The sequence below is a fragment of the Mytilus californianus genome, unplaced genomic scaffold, assembly GCF_021869535.1.
Source record: "Mytilus californianus isolate M0D057914Y unplaced genomic scaffold, xbMytCali1.0.p SCAF_10, whole genome shotgun sequence".
Lineage (NCBI taxonomy): Eukaryota > Metazoa > Mollusca > Bivalvia > Mytilida > Mytilidae > Mytilus > Mytilus californianus.
Genome location: NW_026262582.1, coordinates 4,007,182 through 4,029,921, shown reverse-complemented (window position 1 = coordinate 4,029,921; position 22,740 = coordinate 4,007,182). Strand labels below are relative to the sequence as shown.

Below are 22,740 nucleotides of genomic sequence, written 5' to 3'. Positions count from 1 at the left end.
TAACTTCAAGTGTCCCGCCCGACTTCGTTTCTTGTTTTCATGCACAATAATTTGACTTTCACATGTCACGCTTACATAAAAATCAGTCAATTCCGCGTCACGCTTAGACCCCAATGAGACCCACTTTAAATCAACAGTTAAAGACAAAAATATATGATCCAGATGCCTTTTACTTGATGTCAAGACACTTGTCAATGCACAATCTCATAAGAGAGAGTCACATCTTCATGTTTAATTAAGCATGGATAATGAAAAGATCAATTTCTACATCATTTTAAGTTATCAGACTGGCCAAGATCAAAGGAGAGAAATTAACAGGATAATGAAATTGACATTAAAATCAGAAATATAATTAAGAAATACAATCCAATAATTGTCCATCAAGGAAAAGTATTGTTTTATCAAGAATTTTGTCAATGGTAATTGTGGGCAGTAAGGCATGTACAATGACAAAGGAAGGGAGGATCATATTTAATGAATACTGGCTGTTATTTAACATGTACAATGACAAAGGAAGGGAGGATCATGTTTAATGAATACTGGCTGTTAAACATGAACATCTTGAGTACAATCTGGTTGAGACAGAAAATGGTGACTGTGCAATGCTGCAAGACTAGTATGACATTCCCCTTACAGAAAACATTGTGCTGGGAAATTTCTATCGGATGTTGGCTTTACAATATAAAAATAAGGAGATGTGGTATGATTGCCTATGATACAACTATCCACCAGAGCTCAAATAAGTGGATACAAGTAATAATGAGAAATTCTGTACCTTATAGTCAGCTGTAAAAGGCTTCAATATGAAAAATGTGAAACAATTAAAAAAATAAAACATAGCATATAATTTATAACAAAACAATTTACGAAAAACAATATGAAGGACATGAACCAACCACAACCACTGAACTACATGCTCCTATGATCTTGGGTTCTTGATCGTGGAGCATACCAACATTCTGTGTTCACAGTTCATCACATTTGGAACACTGGTTACTGCAACTGTAATTGGCAGAGAAGGATGCGGTTATTTTTTCTGCTTGATAAAATACAGAAAAAGAGGTTTCTTAGAGTCCCATGTTTGACATTATTGGAGTTGATGGAAGAATAGTAAAATAAGAGTCTGTCTTTAAAGATGGTTGAGAATTTAGGAGGGATGAAATTCTAAAAAATTCAAAACGATTTTTGGCCAATTCAAATGTCCAGACATCCTTATATACAATATTTTTGTATTCAGACCTCAGTTTACCACCAAATTTGCCTAAATTGTTACAGTAACATCAATTTGTTAGTAAATGATTGAGAAAAAACATTGAGTTCAAGAATGTGAATAATGTTTCTTTTAATTCGTTCCTTTTACTGACTTCCTTTAATTTTTCCTATATTTCCTGCACTTAAATGACGATAAAACAACCATAAATATCAATGGTAACAAATGTCCAGCGTCCATTTATAGCCAGAAGAATAACATACAACACTTATTTTATGACATGGTGAAAAAATTCTCTTAATGGACGTGAAGATCAATTAACAGTAAAAAGCTTTAATTTGATAACAACTTTATTGTCACATGCAAAAAGGTCACTTTCAGGTCATGACTCTTCTAAGGATGTGGGATGTATTAGGTTTCTGGAATAGAATCTTTGAAATAGGATATAAAGGGCACTGATTGTATGGTGCAGAGTTTCCTTTTTAGGGGAGGGGGCATGCTATGCTATGGACAAAAACAACAATCATTGACAATAGAACAAGAGTCTTGGGAAATGCACCAAAACATGAAACTGGCACGATGTAAAAAATGAAAACAACACTTTATAAATTTGATGCATCTGAAGCCCTTCTTGATTTATCTTACAGTCCAATATTTGAAAGCCAAGGATGTATAAGAACCGAAACAGTAGAAGAGCTATATGACTAAAAGTACCTATAATTAGCCAATAACTAATAGTCCACCAGCAGATGTATCGACCCAGTGCTGTAATAAATGAAAACAACACGTTATAAATATAATGCGTCCGAAGCGCTTTTTTGGATTTGTCTTCATCAGGAATGCTAATAGCCGAATATTTAAAAGCCAAGGATGTATAAGAATAGAAACAGTTGAAGAGCTGGAATAATATGGCCAAAAAGGACCTAAATATAATAGCCAATATAAAAAAGAAGATGTGGTATGATTGCCAATGAGACAACTCTCCACAAGAGACCAAATGACACAGAAATTAACAACTATAGGTCACCATACGGCCTTCAACAATGAGCAAAGCCCATACAGCACAGTCAGCTATAAAAGGCCCCAAAATGACAATGTAAAACAACTCAAACGAGAAAACTAAAGGCCTCATTTATGTACAAAAAATCCATCTAATGTTTAAACTTTGTCTTAGGGAATTGAAACCTTCGTTTCTTTACAATTAAAAAGTCAATTTCTTAATTCATAAACGGACAATTTTAGAAAGTCAATCTCATAAGTCAGCATTCCAAAACTAGCAAACGTAATAAATAATAAATACCTTAGAAATATCATAATTACATACATAATGTCAAAAATTTCATATTTCCTTTCATGATCTAGAGTAGATATATTGATAACAGAGTTGTAGGAGTGGGAAAGGAAGCTCAGCCCTAATTCTCATCATATTATCAAGTGGTGTTTATAGATTTTTTTTACAAAAATTGATAACTACACCTACTATCATCTTTAAATGTTTACTCCCAATTCAAATGACAAATATTGAAACAGGAAATTACTGTATATATATATATTTTAAAAGCAGATATTTTTACTTGAAAATTATGTTTCGTTTAATTATAACTAACACATTGAAGCAATCCACAAAAGTTATTACCAAATCATTGCTTCAACAATATCAATCAAAGTTTTCCCAAACTTTGTACTAGTTTCTACCATATGGTAAAAGATACCAACAGAACCGTTAAAATTAAACTCCATTTTTAGGTCCCACTCCGTAACATCTTTCTGTGTATGTAGTTTACACTTTAATAATACATGATAGGCTGAAATAATGACTGATTGATTGATTAATTTGTGTTTAATTTTTCTTAATTTTTTGGAAATATCTTACTAGATCAAAAGAATGTTTTGAGTTTCTTTTTAACAGCCTTTTAGAACTTACAGTATCAGCTTAGCACTTGTTTTTTAAAAGACTTATGAACCATATTAGGTACAAACAGACTTTGTTGGCATCAGCAGATTCAGGAGGGCAGTAGAGAGTGTCCCCCTTTTTGATAAGAAAAATATCATTTTTGGCATAAAATCATCCTAACAAATCAAATATACTGTTCTTTATATATATGTATTATTTTTTTTTGAATTAAGGCCACCATTTCAAAAAAACTGTATCTGCCCCTGGTTGGGTTTCTGTCACAATCATGTTTACCTATTTTAGTCCCCTTTTATAAATATGCTTTTTATAACAACAAAACAAATCCCCACCACATATCCTTCCTCCTGAATCAGAACAGAGAACAGCTTGTCTCAATACAGATTCATTAACTAGATAGTATTTCACATAGTTATTATTACTACAACCCCCCCCCCCCCCCGAATCAGAACAGAGAACAGCTTGTCTTATTACAGATTCATTAACTAGATAGTATTTCAAATAGTTATTATTACTACACCCCCCTCCTGAATCAGAATAGAAAACAGCTTGTCGCAATACAGATTGATTAACTAGATAGTATTTCACATATGTATTATTACTACACCCCCCCCCCCCTCCTGAATCAGAACAGAGAGAACAGCTTGTCTCAATACAGATTGATTAACTAGATAGTATTTCACCATATCAACATGTTAGTATATTATTACACAATGATTAAAGCACAGAGAAATGGCCCGTTTAACACAACTATTGTTTATGTATTGATCTAAACACATCTCTTTTGTAAATATCTAATCTAATGTTATTGATACAGTTTAGTGATGAAGTCTGAATACTAAAAAAAAAACTTCACAAACATGACTTTTAATTCAGATATAATATCCTTGAATAGATCACAGGAGGAGACTGTGAGCATTTCCATGACCAAATTTTTATGAAACTAAACCAGTGAACATAGCAAGACAAAACTGGTACAAGTTTTCCAATGTTTCTGACTTCAAGAGTTAAGACCATTATTGGTATATAAAATGTACATAAAAACAGTTATCACCAAAAATACCCCCCAGTACAACAGACTACTGTAACCACTAACACCCACCCACTCCTTAAAAGAGATCATAATTTCTTGTATCAAAGTGATCTACAGAAAAGTTTGTTTTCAACTTCATGACAAAATTTTGAACATACCTGCGGCATGAAAGGTACATTTTGAGGGATTACAACTTGTCAGTTTTATGATAATAAACGGTCAGGCTTTCAGTGACTGCAAATAAAGTTTCCACAAAGATACCAATTGCTCATCTACACTAGACTGATGTTATCATAATGGAAACAAGGAATTTGTCAACAGAGCAGAAAACAGCCCAATGCCATCAATGGGTCTTCAAAGCAATGAGAAAATTCTGCACCCAGAGGTGGGCTTCAGCTGGCCCCTTTTTTAAACAATCATGTATACAAGTTCAGCGAAAAACAGATGCCACACTAATATGATGAGTGTTGTATGATGGGAAAATATTTTTTATTACCAGTAGTTAAACCTTAAAGCTCAAAAATGCATTCAATACAGTATGTATTTATGATACATCCATTATAAACATTGCTGCAACCTAAACAGTTATGTCTTCAATAACAACTATCAATTTGAAAAACAGCAATAAAAGCACAGGGAAATTTTATAGCACAACTCTATCAAAGTAATGGAGAAGAAGGGATATGGTGTTTTAATTGATGACATAAAATCCTTATACGCTGTGTGACCAAAAGCAAAAGTTAAAGAAACAGAGCCATTATTGGCTTTAAAAAAGAATTACAGCTGAAAAAGGATGTCTGAAGTGATACATATAATTAGCAAAACTTGATTTCCTATTAAAAAGTTAGCCTTTACTAATATCCTGTGTGGCCAGGGTTTCAAGTGGACATTTGGACACTTCACAGACATGATTTTATTTTCTATACATTTCAATCAAGCTATTTTATAAATTTGATCAAGTATGAAATAAATTGTTTACAAGGCAAAGGACCACTTCTTGGAATAAAAGATAATTCTAATCAACAAAACTGGGTGAAAATTAGGTTCAGCCATGAAATGACCTTTTTGTCAAGTTTGCAAATTGTAATCACTTGACCTCCTAAGACCTCAGTTGTGCTTGGACATGGCTTGCAACAAGACTAACAGTGTTGGAGGTTGGGCTGAAAATTAATAATGTCTTTCCACTGGGAAATTTATGAAAGATAATTCTATCCTTAATTGAAAATTTCATCTGTTTTAATTGCCTGTTATTGAAGTATGGGTCTGTAAAGAGAAGCTCTAAATGAAATTTCGGAGGTCATTTAAGGTTCCAAAATTATCTTAGACACAAGGAGAGCATCATTCAATTTTGATAGTTAATACAAATCAGCTGAATTTAGAATTCAAACAAGAATATGTGTCCATAGGACACAATGCCTGGCTTGAGTCACTATCATGTGTCCTGGGAAAATTGGGGTCAACATCATAAGTTGGCATAAAATGTTAAAAAGTTTACATCATAAAAAATATTTGTAATAAGTTTCAAGTTGATGTGACCACAGCTTTATGGTTAATAACTACTGTGGATTCATTTATTTTTCGTGGGTACCAATTTTTGTGGATTGAGAAAAACTTGCATTTTCGCGGATATTTGATTTAAACATTCAAATTTGTAGTTCACCTGTACCCACGAGTCTCAAGAAAATTGGTATTCAACGAAAAATAGTGAATCCACGGTACCTTTAATTTTTTTTAACCTGATACGTACACACTCATTCTGACTCAATGGAAGGACGCACAGAACAGAAAACATAATGTCACCCAACAACTGAAGGCGGGGCATGGAAATGATAACCAACCTTAATGTTAGTGTATAAAATGTCTGTAGGCATGTATGCATGTCCTATGTACAAAATGAATATCACATTTTTTAAACTTCTATTTCTTAAATGTTAACCATGTTCAGAGTCCTAGCAGATTCTATTTTTTTAATCATTTTATTAATTTTTTGGGTGAATTTACAGCCCCTAGCTTTCAATATTTATATATATGTAACTGTGTACTTATGAAACGATGAGGACATTCACACATTTAAATGATTTCTTTTCCTTGTGATTAAAGTGTTAACCTGACCTTCACTACATCAGGTGAACGGACCTAACATCAATACTTTACTGACTTACTTAGGCCAAGAAAATAGTTCATAAGCTTTTAATTAGCTTCATTTGTCTGCTATGTAGTTCGTTTATAAGTAAATGATAGACACCTTAGACCAAAGAAAACAGGCATCTTTTACTAGCCAAGGGACATTGAACATAATAAGTTACGTCTAATTTTGACATTTGAGAAATAATTATTTACGTATTGTGATATATGTGGATTTACTTGTATCATATAGTCATAGGCAAATTTATTAGAAAAAAAGGAGAGAGGTGGGGGGGATATAATCAGCCAACATCCCTCACCTAAAATGAGTACTATGTAAAACACTTACTTACTACAAGTATCACATTAACATTTATGATCCAAGAAAATGAGGTCAAGGTCAGATAAACAAAGCCGGAAATACATGAACACCTTTAACACAATCATTCCATACACTGAATATAGATGACCTATTGCTTATAGTTTAAAAGAAAGACTAAACCATGGACATTTTATATAGACCAATGAACCACGAAAATGAGGTCAAGGTCAGATGAACCCTGCCAGACAGACATGTACACCTTTAAATCATTCCATGCATCAAATATAGCTGACCTATTGCTTATAGTATCTAAGAAACAAAATCAGCCAGGAAAACCGAACATTGACCAATGAACCATGAAAATGAGGTGAAGGTCAGATGATACCTGCCAGGCAGATATATACACTTTTTTCTTCCAATCATTCCATACACTAAATATAGTTGACCTATTGCTTAAAATTTAAGAAAAACAGACCAAAACACAAAAACTTAACACTGAGCATAAACCATGAAAATGAGGTCAAGGTCAAATAAAACCTGCCAGACTGACATGTACATGTAAAATATTTCCATACACCAAATATAGTTGACCTATTGCATACAGTATTAGAAAAACAGAGTGAGACTAAACAAAAAAACTTAACATTGAGCAATGAACCATGAAAATGAGGTCAAGGTCAAATAAAACCTGCCAGACTGACATGTTCATCATAAATTATTTCCATACACCAAATACAAATGACCTATTGCATACAGTATTAGAAAAAAACACTTAAACAAAAAAACTTAACATTGAGCAATGAACCATGAAAATGAGGTCAAGGTCAAATAAAACCTGCCCAACTGACATCTACATCGTAAAATATTTCCATACACTAAATATGGTTGACCTATTGCATACAGTATTAGAGAAACAGACCAAAACACAAAAACTTATCTATAACCACTGGACCATGAAAATGAGGTCAAGGCCAGATGAGACCTGCCAGTTGGACATGTACACCTTACAATCATTACATACACCAAATATAGTAGACCAATTGCTTATAGTATCTGAGATATGGACTTGATCACGAAAACTTAACCTTGTTCACTGATCCATGAAATGAGGTTGAGGTCAAGTGAAAACAGTCTGACAGGCATGAGGACCTTGCAAGGTACGCACATACCAAATATAGTTATCCTGTTAATCATAATAAGAGAGAAGTTAACATTATAAAAAATCTCAACTTTTTTTCAAGTAGTCACTGAACCATGAAAATGAGGTCAAGGACAATGGACAATAGACATATGACAGAAACTTCATATCATAAGGCATCTATATACAAAGTATGAAGCATCCAGGTCTTCTACCTTCTAAAATATTAAGCTTTTAAGAAGTAAGTTAACGCCGCCGCCGGATCACTATCCCTATGTCAAGCTTTCTGCGACAGAAGTCGAAGGCTCGGCAATAAAATTGTACCAAAAATATTTGTCTCAATCCACTCATCTTTCATTTTCACTTGCACAGACATTTAGGTCTCTCCTTTCCTCCAACAAGGGATCCAACCCCGCCCTCCCCACCCCTCTTTCCAAAATAAAACAATTACCTTGAATGTATCTGATAAACAGCTGAGAGACTTTTTCATCTTTTTCTTTGGTGGCTGAATGTTCAATAAAGTACTCCATCTTCTCCGTAAATTCTTCAGGGGCATTTTCACCAATGTTTTTAATTCCAGGAAAATTCATGAAGGTTTCAATATAAAATGTATCCACTTTGATGATCAAAAACTCCATAAAGAATTAATATAATCTGTGCATCATCAAAATTTGTAAAATTGATGTTTCTAAGTTGAGTTCTATCAATTTTAATGTATTGATACTAATCGGTATAGCTTATTTCAATGTCTGTGTAATAAACATAACATATAATATAATATTATATTTAATGTTTATCCATAGCATGCATTCATTGATAAAGTCTTTCTGGGAATCACTTTCAATTTTTTTAAAAGTAATTATTTCCACATGTGGCTAACTTTCTACATCACTGTACAAGTGTAAACAAGTGGCACTTTGCAATGCTTGTCAATAAACATGCCTTGATTGATTCAAGTTCTTCCAGGAATCACTTTTAAATTTTTCAAAATTAATTATTTCCACATGTGGCTAACTGACACTATACGATTGTACAAGTGTATTAGTGGCACATCACATTTCACTACTAGGTCAACTTCTTAATTCCAGCTGAGAAATATACATCAATTTTTCAGAAAATAACAATCGTATTTTTATCAGGTTATTACGATTACTTACTGTTACTATTTTTTGAAACAATATGTTTTTGTCATTATGTAAAAACCACTATAACTCTTATGAAACTATCTATATTAACCTGTTCAACAGACTTCATAAAAAGTATCAGTTAGCGGTATTTTTTTCAATAGGTTACAAGTCAATGTTTCCGTTACACATTGTCATACTTCAAAGTATTGAATTCTCTAGAATGAACTAATTGTTCCCGCTTTGCCTCGGACTAATTGCCTTCCTGTCTTGACACATAAAGTCCCTTAAATACTTCAGTTTTTGATTGCCGCTTTCATTTTGTAGGAAACTGTGAATGGAAGAAATTTAAATATTGAAAAACCTGTAGTTTTTTATTGCAGCTTTCATATTGGGGGAAACTGTGAATGGAAGAAATTTAAATATTGAAAAATCCATAGTTTTTTATTGCAGCTTTCATATTGGGGGAAACTGTGAATGAAAGAAATTCAAATATTGAAAAATCCAGGCTATCATTAGAAGTTACTAAAAATTGGATGTGGACCGATTGTTCAACCCGGGACCTAATATCTTTTACCACTGGTACCATAAAACTATATGTTTTATCACGGTGTTATCTGAATGGATTTTATAATCGAATGTTTTATAAATGTGGTTCTATAACTTGAGGGAATCAGTCCTATTTTCTAATCACTGAATGCATTGTGATATGAATATACTTGGGAATTAAGACACTGGAATCAATATTTAAGTTTATATTTAATTAAAAGATCAAAAGAGTTTTTTTTGGTAAAACATGTTAAAACTTCCCCTGGACCTTCAGGCCACAGACCAGGAAGTATAAAATCAGAAATCCAAGATTTTTAGTCTCCGCTTATGTTTCTTTCATAGCATGTTTGAATTTCTTAAAAATATACCATTACTAATCAAAATTGATATTATTAATCATCTTACATGTACTTTTCCACATAAGTGTACTATAAATAGACAAAAATACTTGAATGTTAATTATCTAATATTTATATTTATTTCAAGTTTTCCTATGATTAACACTTTAAATTGATAGTAAGTGTTACATCAGCTTAAAATACAGTGGCGCTTTCTGTAATACTTGAAAAATGTACTGTCATATTTTTTCTGATAAAGCCATCTTTATAGTGATATCATTACTTCAGGATATCAACCATAAATTAATATTTCTTTCATGGGCAGATCCAGGAATTTAGGGTTAAAGGGGAGGGGTGCAAACTAAAATTTTTATGGGGTAAAATTATTGAAATATTCTTTTCTAAGCTGAGGACAACCCATGCTTTGCAAACTTTAGGGGGCGCATGCCTGACACGCCCCCGCCTGAATCCGCCCCTGTCTTTTTTCAAATTAAAAGAAAAAACTTGAATTATATTTGCAATAACTTAAACAATTGTCTCATATTACAATTTCAGTACTTTATAAATGATAAAAGTTGAATATTTATTTTAAATATGGAAATAGAAATTGGTAGATGGCAATGGTTTATTAAAGGTTAAAGTTTTTCATGATCTTCACTTATTAGCTTCCATGTATAACAGCTGTCATCCTAAATTATGACTTTATTAGTTGACACTAATTAATAATAATGTTTTGATTATTTGTGGATTCACAAGGGAATTATTAATCACATGATAAATATGCTGAGAATTCATAATATTGTCCAATAATTTCTATTGTAATCAATGTCATTATCCCAAAGATGAATAAATTATTAGTGGACTTAGTGCTTGGTTTTTAACGGGGGAAGCAAGAAAGGAATAAAAATAAATAAAAAACAGTCTGGAATCATAAAGAAAAAATGCCAAAACCAAATTTATTTTCAATATCAAAAATATATATAAATTTCACAAGGATGCAATTTCAACTGAAGCAGTTAGAAAATCAGTCTAAAAATGCCTACATTCCAATGGAGCCTCTTGAATAATAATGCATTGGTGGAAAATGTCCATATGAGTTGATTAAAAAACAGTAAATAATTTCTTGGCATTTATTTCAAAAATTTAAATACCATGACCAAATATTTATCATTGAAGGGTAATAATTTAGACAAACAAACATTATAAAGATACACAAATACTATAAAAGCCGATTGATTCCTATGAATCAATTTTCACCAAAATTTCATTCATTAAATTCTTATGATCACTGATGTTTTTGCTATTTAGTGCTGCAACTATTACATTTATAGCCCATACCAATTGTCACAGGCCTTTTATCAGTATAAAGCTTGAGTTTCTTGACTATGTCTTGCTTTAAAAAACCCTTTCAAACTTGTCAAATGTAAATAATTCCAATAAAATCTTAAGTTTTTAAATGACTAAAAAATAAGATGTTCTAACCATAAATGTTCATTTCATCTGTATCCAAAATTGACAAACACATGAAATTGACAATGTACACAAAGAGCCGTGTTAATGAATAATTCCATGTGTGAAATATCAATTGGAAACTAAATGTCCCTAGCTGTTAACATCAAAAAGTTAAAATAAATATTCAACCAAGTGACAAAGCACAATTTATGTATAGAATTTTGTCTTCTTCAAAAGCTTCATTTAATTAAATTAACGATTGTATGGCTTTTCAAACAAACTAAATTGATAATAAAATTTTTAGAATAGAGTAAATTCTACATTCTTGCCTTCAGTATTTCAAGCTTGCTTAGTAAAATAATTCCTTCTGGTCCTGTTGCTGAGTGAAAGAATGGCCAAGAAAAATGTCAGGTGAAGTATTTAACCTTTGTGTCAGTGAGAGTAAACACTGGTCAAGTTAAAGATGTCACCCCTTATCAAATTTTGTTTACTTACTTACAAATTTAATTGCTGTATCCATTTGTTTTTAGGAAATTTCCCTAAAACCACAAAATATCTTATTCAAATTTATGAAAAATTTAAATTTTTAAATTATTCTAATCCTGCTTTATATGAAATAAAAGAAAACATATTAAAATTGTATATTATCAGATCAACCACCTGTTGTTACGAATAAAATTCTCCTAATTAACTCCTGATCCAATTAATTATTCGGAAATATTGCACAATATAAAATCTGATACAGCACATCTCTGGTCCACAAAATGATAGATATAATATTCAATATTTTGCTCAATATGATGCACCAAAATTAATAAGGATTAAAATTCCATACTTCAATTATTAACTTAGATTCTGCTCCATGCTGATTTGAATTTCCATTCCATGTGGTTTTCAAATTGGACTAATTATCAAAATACACACAAAGACAACGCTGATTTTAACCAATACTAAATTATGAAATACATAAATATGTCTATGTCTATTTCATTTAGTCATGTGACACGATTACATCTGTAACATTATGAAATTTTACATTTTCCTTGAATAATTGACAACTGACCATGTCAATTGCACTTGTAAAACTAATAGGATATCATAGTCATGATTATTGGAAAATATGCCTTCATATGTATCCAGAACCAATACTTTCTTTTCAATAAATAATTTATACAAACAAAATTTTCACAATAATCTGTAAACGATTCTTGATGGCTTTACCAATTAACCCTCTAATATCACAACTGACTATTAGATTTATTGACCAATACATGATGATGACCAAAAAACCCAATTAAAAATAGCCAATGAAAATTGTTTAGGAGAATATGGGGGTATTATAATCATAAAAATAAATCAATGGACCTTACCTGAATAAAAGTGTGAAGTTATCAATTACGTTTGAATTTTACAACTTGATAGTAAAATGATACTAATCTCATTTGCCTCAGGTAAAAAATCTATAGCTCTTTCTGATCATACCTTTATATCTTCTTCAATAAAAATAAAAATTCAATAACATCCTAACTACATTGTCTAGTCTTCATTAATAAATTCACATTTAATTGGAAATTAATGTTATAGCTTTTCCAGTCATTGTCATATTTTTCCATTGGAAAAATTAAGTCTTGAAATTATTCAGTTTAAATTCTAAGGTGATTTTTTTCAACTAAAAAAAGTAAATATAATGATAAGTTTGATAATAATTAGAAAAAAAAATCATTCTGGATGAACATCTGTCTCTTAGAAATGTCAAGAGTAAACACAACAGGTGTCACTAAAGGAGCAGGAATTGCTGACCCTTCCAAAGCACTTTGAGTTTTTGATGTAATCATTATTCGCTTCCGTTTTCAGTGGACTGTTTGTCCATGAATTTCTTTTAAGTCTAGATATTGTTGGTTTTTCTTTAATTTTGACAAATGGTTTTTGACTGTCTTCTCCGGAAGTTCTCCCTCTCTTTTTTATTACACATTACAAATATCTATTGTGTCCACACTCTCTATCCCTTGAGAAGAGATTGACCAAATGATCAAAATGAATGCTCAATGAATTTATCCCATACAAGAAATCAATGAACGATTATCAGACAGAGTAAATACTTTCCTTTTGTAGAAAAAAATATAACATAATAAAATTAAAATCCGAATACATTATTAATCCAGAATTTTCTTTGAATCTGAACAAAACTGCAGTATATAAACTATATACAATTTTCTCCAACATTAAATGTTTTAAGTACTACATACTATAACCATTTATATTGCTGATTGACAAATGGTAATTTTATATCAAAATATTTAATAATCTTCTATTATTGTATAATAAATATTTAACTTAGTTGTAACAAATTTTTAATGATTAAAACACCTATAAATTCTTTTGCTTTGTTCAAATCAATTGATACATTGATACAAATTGTTAAAATATTCTCTCTAACAAATGAATCGTAAACCCATTTGAATGGATTAAATGAGGTCTGTTTCCAAGGATAGACAACCCTCAACAGTTACCCGCAATTCTAGTACATCACTATATTTACTTCAGTCTACTGTAAATTCAGAAATGTTTGTGAGTATTCATTATGGCAATTGTTGTACAAAGAACAATGAAAAGATTAGTTTTTACCATTTCAGGAAATGTCACATACAAATGGTGCTATAAAAATCTAAAATGCAATTTTTTTTTTATTTTTGCGCAAACTTTTTATAAAAGAGAGGTGAAGACACCAAAGAGACATTCAAACTCAAAGGTCAAAAATGAACTGACAACCCGGGGCATAGCATAATATGTTGCAATTTTAGCAATGATTTGAACATCACAAAAATTTCTGAATTCACAGTAAATAAATATAATTCTGTATGCATAATCAACTGGATACGGATACATTATATTTTGGAGCAACCGAACATTTTGGTGTAGTACAAACCAAGGTAAAGCCATGTGAAATATAATGCTATCCTCCAGAATATGCAAGTAATATTTGCCACGGGTTGTAAAGCCTCGATCAATCAATGGGTTATAGCTTATTAGACAGCCACAAATTTGAATTTATACAGATTTTACACTAATGAATTAACAAGTACCTGTAATTCAGCAGTTGTTGTTGGTTGCTTGCTGTCTATATTGTTTGATTTTTGTAAATTATTTTGTTATAAATCAGGCTGTTGGTTTTCTCTTTTGTATTGTTTCACATTTTGTCATGGAGCCTGGCCTTTTGTATCTTTAAATACTGTATGGTATGGGTTTTGCTCATTGTTGAAGGCTATACACTACGTTGAGTAACCTATAGTTGTTATCATCCTTATCCTTTGGTCTCTGGTAGATAGCTGCCGTATTACCAATCATACCACATCTCCTTATGTTAAATATTTGTTAGTTCAATGCTTAGATCAAAAACTAACAGGGGAAAAAAGAAACATTTACTGTAATTGTTTTTAAGAATAAATAGGGAATATACTTAATGAACAAATTAATTGGATTCCAACCAGTGCTCTCCTATACAGCTAATCATATTAGACGTTACATAACTTGTGCTCTCCTATACAGCTAATCATATTAGACGTTACATAACTATGTTAACAATAACAATATAGTATTCACAATCAATAAAAGTAGCTTTGAAATCAACATTCAGAATCAATTTCTGATTAAAATATATTCTATAGGATGCACTTGTACTGTATAAGCTGGGTACACAAAAGGATACAGATCTTTCTATTAAGTGGAGGGCGCCAAAAGGATGCTTTCACTTACTGTTAAGTAAGGATGCAATTGGATATATATCAAAACTGTAAAGGTGTACAGAAATCGACATATCACATGGACATCTGTATATCGTTGAGGACTTCATATTGCCCTCTAGATGTCTTATGGTTATTTCAGTCTCTGGGTTGCTGTTTTATTGGAGTATATACCCCATCTCCCCTTTGTTCATGTTTGCAAAAACTATAAGAGATACACTGGGTAAAACACCAAGGAGGCAACATTAAAAATTATTGATAACATGTAAACATTATCAATCCAATATTGATGCCAAACTTAACATGTGAATCCACTTCGATAACTTACAACATTATCAATGTACTACAGATATCCAATTTAATTCACAGACATTAAATTGTATCTTTTCAATCCCCTAAATATATCCAAGTTAATCAAGTATCAATCCACTATTTATATCAAACTTAATTAAATACTCCACATCTGAATTTAAATTTATCAATATGAAGACTCACATATTTTAGGTACTTTCACTTAATTCTTTAGATTTCTTTTGTCTTTGTTTGGTATTAGTGTTGCACAAATGTAACACAGCATCTTTTTTTATTCTTATTTTAACTGAAAATTTCTTTCCTCCGATTACTTTTTCATCCTATATTTTCTTATTCTTCTCACCAACATCTCAGATATTATAGAGCTGTCATAATATGATAACAAAAAGATTAAAACCTGTTGGCAATAATGCACTGTTTCAGAATATTTTTAATTATCCAAGAGTTAAGCAAATTTTACTCAGAAGTCTGATTTTAACATCCCAATATAGGATCACCTTATTCACATCACTTCCAAATCTGATGTTCATATAAGATATTTTTTAGATCTTTTAGATCAAACTATTCAACCCCATACAACTATTCTGGTCAAGTAAAAAGATCACCTGTTTGCTAAAATATTCAGCTGGCCATTGTGTCAGACTATTCTCTGAGTTCACATTCATTCATTTTAGATTTCAATCACCAAAGATGCGTGCATTAAATTAATGAATATTCAAAATACAAGGTGTTAAAAAATTATAAAATGTTAAAGCATATTTCTCTTTAATTTACAAGAATCACTACCTACAGAGAAAATCCAGGGGTCACGGTGATCGGGCCCTGAGCCCCCGTTTTAACCAAACATTTGTTTTTTTAAGTACAGCTTTTTTTTCACTGCTAAAGCCCCTACCCCTTCACCCTATTTTTTTTGGCTGGTTTTCTTAGCTATCTTTTTGGCTGGTTTTCTTAGCTATCTTTTTGGCTGGTTTTCTTAGCTATCTTTTTGGCTGGTTTTCTTAGCTATCTTTTTGAAAGTTCTGGAACTGCCACTGATTTCAGTCAGTTTTATTGAACATATGACTGTTTTAATGACAGAAATGTCAGAAATAGATGGAAAAAAACACAATAGGATTATGATAAATCCTATCAAATGAAGACAATTTTATTCAACAACTTTTTAGTCAAAGGATCATTTAAATGAAGGGATAAAAAAAATTCAGCAGCTGAAATGATGCATTTATTTTTAATATATATCATTTTTAACTCTACTGAAATCAGAACAAACATTAATAATTGCAAAAATTATAATTTCCATTTTATGTCCAACTTAGAATTAAAAGTATGAAGTTTGAACTAATGGCTGGATTATTATCAAAAGATTTTTTTGTCACATTGGATGAAGCTTTGAAATATTAAACACCTTCAAAGAACCTTACAATTATCTAAAACATGCAGAGCCACAGCTAAAATAACATACAAAACAAAAGCCAGCATCTGTATCATGTCACCAAGTTCATGTCATTAAAAAACAATCAATAAATTGCATAGAAATCTCATAAAACACCAGGTAAAAACACAGGTAACAAGTTCTAACAATAAACATGTGATGAATCTGCTTCAGCTGACAGTTTATTGTTATCTCCTTGCAACATTATCCCTCAAGGTGAAATAAAACATTGATTTTTCACACTGATGCAAGGCCCTGATGAATTAGGATGCAACAAATCAATGCATTGTCAATGTATGCATACAACTGCAACACCTGATTATAGAGATAAAGCTACATGATTCATGTGGAAAATTATAAAGATTTTCACCTAGGTTCAGGACATACCATAGAATATTTTTGAAAGGTATAAAGAGATATAATAGCAGCCATGCAAACAATATCTTTTATTTTTATTCAAAACTAAAAAAAGTAAAAGTGTAAAATAGTTTTTTTTCCAGAAATTCTTTAAATTGATGGATAAAAACTACAAAAAGTTTATTATCTTTCCTCTTCTCGAGCATTTGTAAAGATTAGGAAAAGTTCAAGTTTTCCAGATGCACACAATATAAAAACCTCTCAAATTTAAATCAGACTGAAAAATAGGGATGCACTAATTATATAAGCAACTATGTCATTATGTAAAAAAGATTTAATAAAAAGTTTCTTTTTAGTAAAGGAGGGACGAAAGATACCAGAGGGACAGTCAAACTCATAGATCGAAAACAAACTGACAACGTCATGGCCAAAAATAAAAAGACAAACAGACAAATAATAGTACAGATGACACAACATAGAAAACTAAAGACTAAGCAACACGAACCCCACCAAAAACTGGGGGTGATCTCAGGTGCTCCGGAAGGGTAAGCAGATCCTGCTCCACATGTGGCACCCGTCGAGTTGCTTATGTTATTACAAATCCGGTAAATAGTCTAATTCGGTAAGTCACATTCGTGAAAAGGGAAGGGTATTGTAGTTACGACATAAGGAACATATCCGATATCATCTGTGAAACGGTTATTCCATAACGGTCAACCAACTCGTGATGGCGTCCATAAAATTTACGAAGGGATGACTTCAACTTCACCATTTGGAACTCTTGGTTTAATAGCTTCCTTGTGAGCAGCAATCCTCTATCAAGGAAATCATGATAGGAAACACAAGCCCCGGAATATCGTATCAATTGGGAGATATATACTCCGTATGCAGGCGCTGCTGGAATGTTGCTACATAGAAATGGAAAGTTCACAATTGGGAAGCTGAAATCATCTCTTTTGTCGTAAAGTTTTGTTTTCAACCGACCCTCATTGTCAATTTCTAGATGTAAGTCAAGATATGAGGCAGACTTAACTGTATCTGTAGTATCCTTTATCTCTAGTTCGATGGGATAGATTCGTTCAACATAGTCACCAAATTTTGTATTATTTAGTGAGAGAACATCATCTATATAGCGGAACGTAGAGTTAAAGGATATTGCTAACTTCTTATCTCTCTTCCTAAGAAGCTCCTGTATGAAGTCAGCCTCATAATAGTACTTACTTAAGGTCGTTGTCAATACAAGGTGTCTACCCCAATTGAAGATTATACTGTAATTTACAATTTTAGGGCAATATTCAGGTTGTTTTATTTTTGCATTTGTCTTGCCATCTGATTTGGATATTCCTCAAACAAATAAACCCCTTTTGAAATTTTAAAGTATTGCAAAAGTCATTGTATTGCTATAGGAAAACTGAAAATAAATTTGAATAAAAAAAGTTTAAAAAAAATTGCACCACACCATTAGCTGATAATTATTGTGTGAAATTTCATTGAAATCTCAGTTTTAGGTTTAAGAGGAGTTTTCTGATACAGAGTGCAGACAGAAAAACAAAAAAGCAATTGCTCAGATGTCAGTAAGTGAGTGTTTTATTATAAGGACTTTAATCCAGGACTTATACATAATCTGATTCCATGGGGGAACCAGGGGAGCGAAGAGGACAACTGCCCCCCTTTGATCAGCAATTTTTTTTTAAATGTCATGTTTTTCAAGATATATAAAATGTATAAATTTTTAGTATAAAATAGTCTGTCGCTGTATATCTTCAACTATCGAGAATTATACCCCCTTTCAAAAATCCTCTCAATCAACATAAATGACATCATCCAACAATCAACGCTTACTTTGACATAATATCTAAATAAGCATTGTAACATCCACAATGAACAGGCAAAATGCTAAATGCACAAAAGTGTAAGTCTTGATATCATCCATGGCATAATAAAACTATATTAATTAGCTGACCAACACAAAATAAAGCATATGATCTTATCAACAATTATTAAATACCTTTACTGAAAAATCAATTTCATAAGTGGACACTCAAAATAATCTTAAAACGGTACCATAGCAACCATTCATGAATAACTACAAATGACCACAAAAGATCAATTAAAGCATAAATGTGTGTAATTACCAATTACAATGAGTATAATGCTACATAAAATCCTTATCTTAATTACAAAACACTTCTTCTGTACTAATGCTCTCAAGTTGATTGGGTGATTATGATAACAATAAACTAAATGTTTTTTTCCTTGCTGTTATTATGTAAATTAGTTCTTGCAAAGTTTTGAAATTTAGAGGAATTCAAACTAATTCTGTCATTTTCTTGTTATAATTATAAAATACTAGAACACACCCGTGATATCTCATGTCCGTGACTGAATTAAAGTTCCTACGCCTTATTTTAGCCTGAATTTTTAGTATTCGTATTGTCTTCTGATAAAGTCATGCTGATTATAAGGTGCACAGTTTTCTCTGCTTTCAAAATCTTTGTTTGAACCCGTCGACTCGGAACTTGTTAATTATTGGTAATATCAATTATGTGGAAACAAAAGGGCCAGGGAATGTGTAATTTTTAATCAGCACCATTTTCCTATATAAGTTATATATAAAGTTGAATTCGTTTTTACTTCAAGCTAACAAATTGGAAAGTACTTAACCCTTATTTTAAGTCTGGATTTTTACATCGAGATGACCGTGAGGGCATTCCGATGTATTGCTATCGCCTAGATTTCCATTACATTACTTTCGTTTTGGGTTTGTAACTGATCTATAAACATGATAAATACGGGGATATTAATGAGTGCAAACTAACATTCCTTATCGTTTGTTATAAATACATCTCTTCAGTGAATACTGATAAAAATATTTTTGTTTAGAACATAAATTAATAATATGAAAATGTTTTGTCGTTAGATATATATATATATATATATATAAGTAAAAAATTATTGATAATATCTATGCACATGTACCGAAAAATTGTGTTAAAGCATGCGGTAGAATATCTCAAGAACGTTTTGCAACAATCCCGGCAAGGACCGGTAACTCTGTAATTGTTTTTGCTGGAAAATATGAATGCCTACTCATATCCAATCTTTTAGAAAAATCGAATTTTTACAGAAGAGTGTCCACCATGCACTTGCACTGCACTATTATTAGAATAGTAGAATAGAATGATATACAAATGGATGAAAATTATATATACATGTAACTGCAGTTATATTAATATAATATAATATATAACAACAAACCAGTGTATACTGATTTGTATCACTACAATATAATAGTTATTATGGTGAGGTTGAATTTCATGTCATTTATTCATCATCTACGCACGAACTTGTCTCAGAAAAAAATATATCTCTGTACATTAACCTCAGTTTCAGGTATAGAGATGTGATTTTTTTCTGTGACATGTGCTTTTGACCATCCACAAGAACTTGCGGTCATCGGATGTCCAGTACTTCAGTACTTTGATTAGTATTTGTATTGTCATCTGATAAAGTCATGCTGATTATTATAAAGGTGCACAGTTTTCTCTGTTTTCAAAATCTTTCAGTTTGAACCCTTCCTGGTTTTCTTACTACAACCATACTTTACTTAACCTGACGTTTAATACACAACCCACTGTCAACTTGTGTGACAATGAGCATGGATATTATGCCACACTATACAGTGTTATGCCTACAAAGGCAAACCATTGAGCTTGCAGTAACATAATTTCCTTTGGTGTATTTAAACATACTAATAAACTTTGTTAATTTAAACTTTAAATTAGTGAAGAAGTGTTTTATATTTTAAGATATAAAGCAGGTCAGTGTTTTACTTTGATGTATATGTCACCAGGCTTATTTGGACTTAATTCTAATTTTATCATTTTATTTAGAAATTGGACTTTTAGAAAACTTATTATTTACAAATTTAAATATTTACATGTATAGACAAATAATGTGTTAATCTTAATTAGTGACATATGATTTTCAAATGTTTGTGACAGATTTATTTATTGAGTAACAGAAATTAATATGAAAGACATTAATTCATACTAAAGGTGTGAAAATTATTGAAAGATTGAGATTATATATGAGTATTATAAATTATAATTATCTTTTATATTAATTAATGTGAATGCTGTCACTTATAGCTTAAAGTTATGAAATGTCATTTTAATTTGAGTATTGTCATGTTAATTGAGTATTGTCTATTTTCGATATTTAGTATAAATACTTATGGTAAACTTTGTAAAATGAGTACGATCAGAAGTAATATACTTTGAGTTAGAAAGTAAGATACAGTAGGAGTCACATTATATTGACATTGTCCTTTGTATATGTTATATTAGTACTTTGGCTTGGAATTAAATTATATATCTTGAATGTGTTGGATCTTCGTGAACTGCAACAACTAGTTCCTGATATTGGTGACCGTCATAGTTTAATTGTTTTTCTAATGATTTTACAAATAAAATCATGACCCCGTAACATTTAGGGAGCCAAGACAAGAGTCCCAACTGTGCCCCTGATTGGTTACATATATATAATATTACTTTTAATGTTAGACTAGATTAACTTTTATTATAGGTGAAGGACTGCTCATCACATGTAAATGTAACATTTTAAGCATTAGGATACATGAACTTTTAATTTGGTGGAGGATTACTTATCATATGAGGTGCTCCTTCATTGGAGGAAGATTCATTTTACAGTTAAAGTAACAGTTACAATTGGAAATAACCCGAATAATTCAGTCGTTATATTCCGCTGCTCTACGATGGCTACATAAACGCCTGAAGGCCTAGTCAATGAAAAATTGTCAAATAATCATTCGGAATTAGCTTGGGATTTACCTATCTCGATTACATTTAGCTATTAGCTGATTGGCTCTCTCTCACAGAGAACACCAATCAAAATCATGGATTCGTGACACGTTTTTATCGTATTAAGAGTTCAGGCCCTCGCGACTGGGAGAGTCGATCACGGGGAGGGACTGAATTATTCGGGTTAAATTGGAAACTACATGTGACATATACTATTGGCATCTGTATCAGATTGTCTTGTTTATCATTTTTGCTATTTGAAGTGTCTATCAATCAATTATAGTGTTCAAGATAATAGGCAAACATCCAAAAATTTGGTAAAATTTGTCAATAAAGGGCAATAACTTTAACAACAGGTCAACTGACAATTCAGCCATATTGACTTATTTTAGATCTTGTTTTGCTGATCATTTTTGAATTTAAAGCTTCAGTGTGAGTTCTATCTATGATCATTTATAATAATTTTTTAAGATAATATTTTCTATTTTTAGCCATGCTGACCATATTTATTGGCTATTGTGGCAAAGTTTGGTTTAATTTGGTCCAGAAGATTCTGAGAAGATTTTTGTAAAAATTAATGGAAGACAACGACTACAAGGATAACAGAAGATGAACACCAAGTGATGACAAAAGCTCACAATGAACCTGTGGGCCAGCTGAGCTAAAAAATGGGTACAAGCTTTCTGTGAAGTTTCATTAAATTGAGATGGTCTGAAATAGGATAGGGAGTCACAAATCAAATATAGATATAAAAAGATGTGGTATGAGTGCCAATGAGACAACTCTCCATCCTAGTCAAAATTTATAAAAGTAAACCATTATAGGTCAAAGTACGGTCTTCAACACGGAGCCTTGGCTCACACAGGACAGCAAGCTA

At 31.5% G+C, this 22,740-nt stretch overlaps 1 protein-coding gene across 3 annotated transcripts in view; it reads right to left on the bottom strand.

The window, feature by feature from the left end:
• The window catches only part of LOC127717479 (tensin-3-like), a 203,702-nt gene that overhangs the window by 160,112 nt on the left and 20,850 nt on the right, over window positions 1-22,740 (bottom strand). The window contains exon 1 of one of the 3 annotated variants that reach the window (XM_052223134.1): window positions 8,191-8,445. The exons of the other annotated variants lie outside the window; for them this stretch is intronic. Coding sequence (XP_052079094.1) covers window positions 8,191-8,295 — 105 coding nt within the window. The 5' untranslated portion in view covers window positions 8,296-8,445. Of the gene's footprint in view, window positions 1-8,190; window positions 8,446-22,740 lie in introns of those variants that run through there. 3 annotated transcript variants of the gene reach the window in all.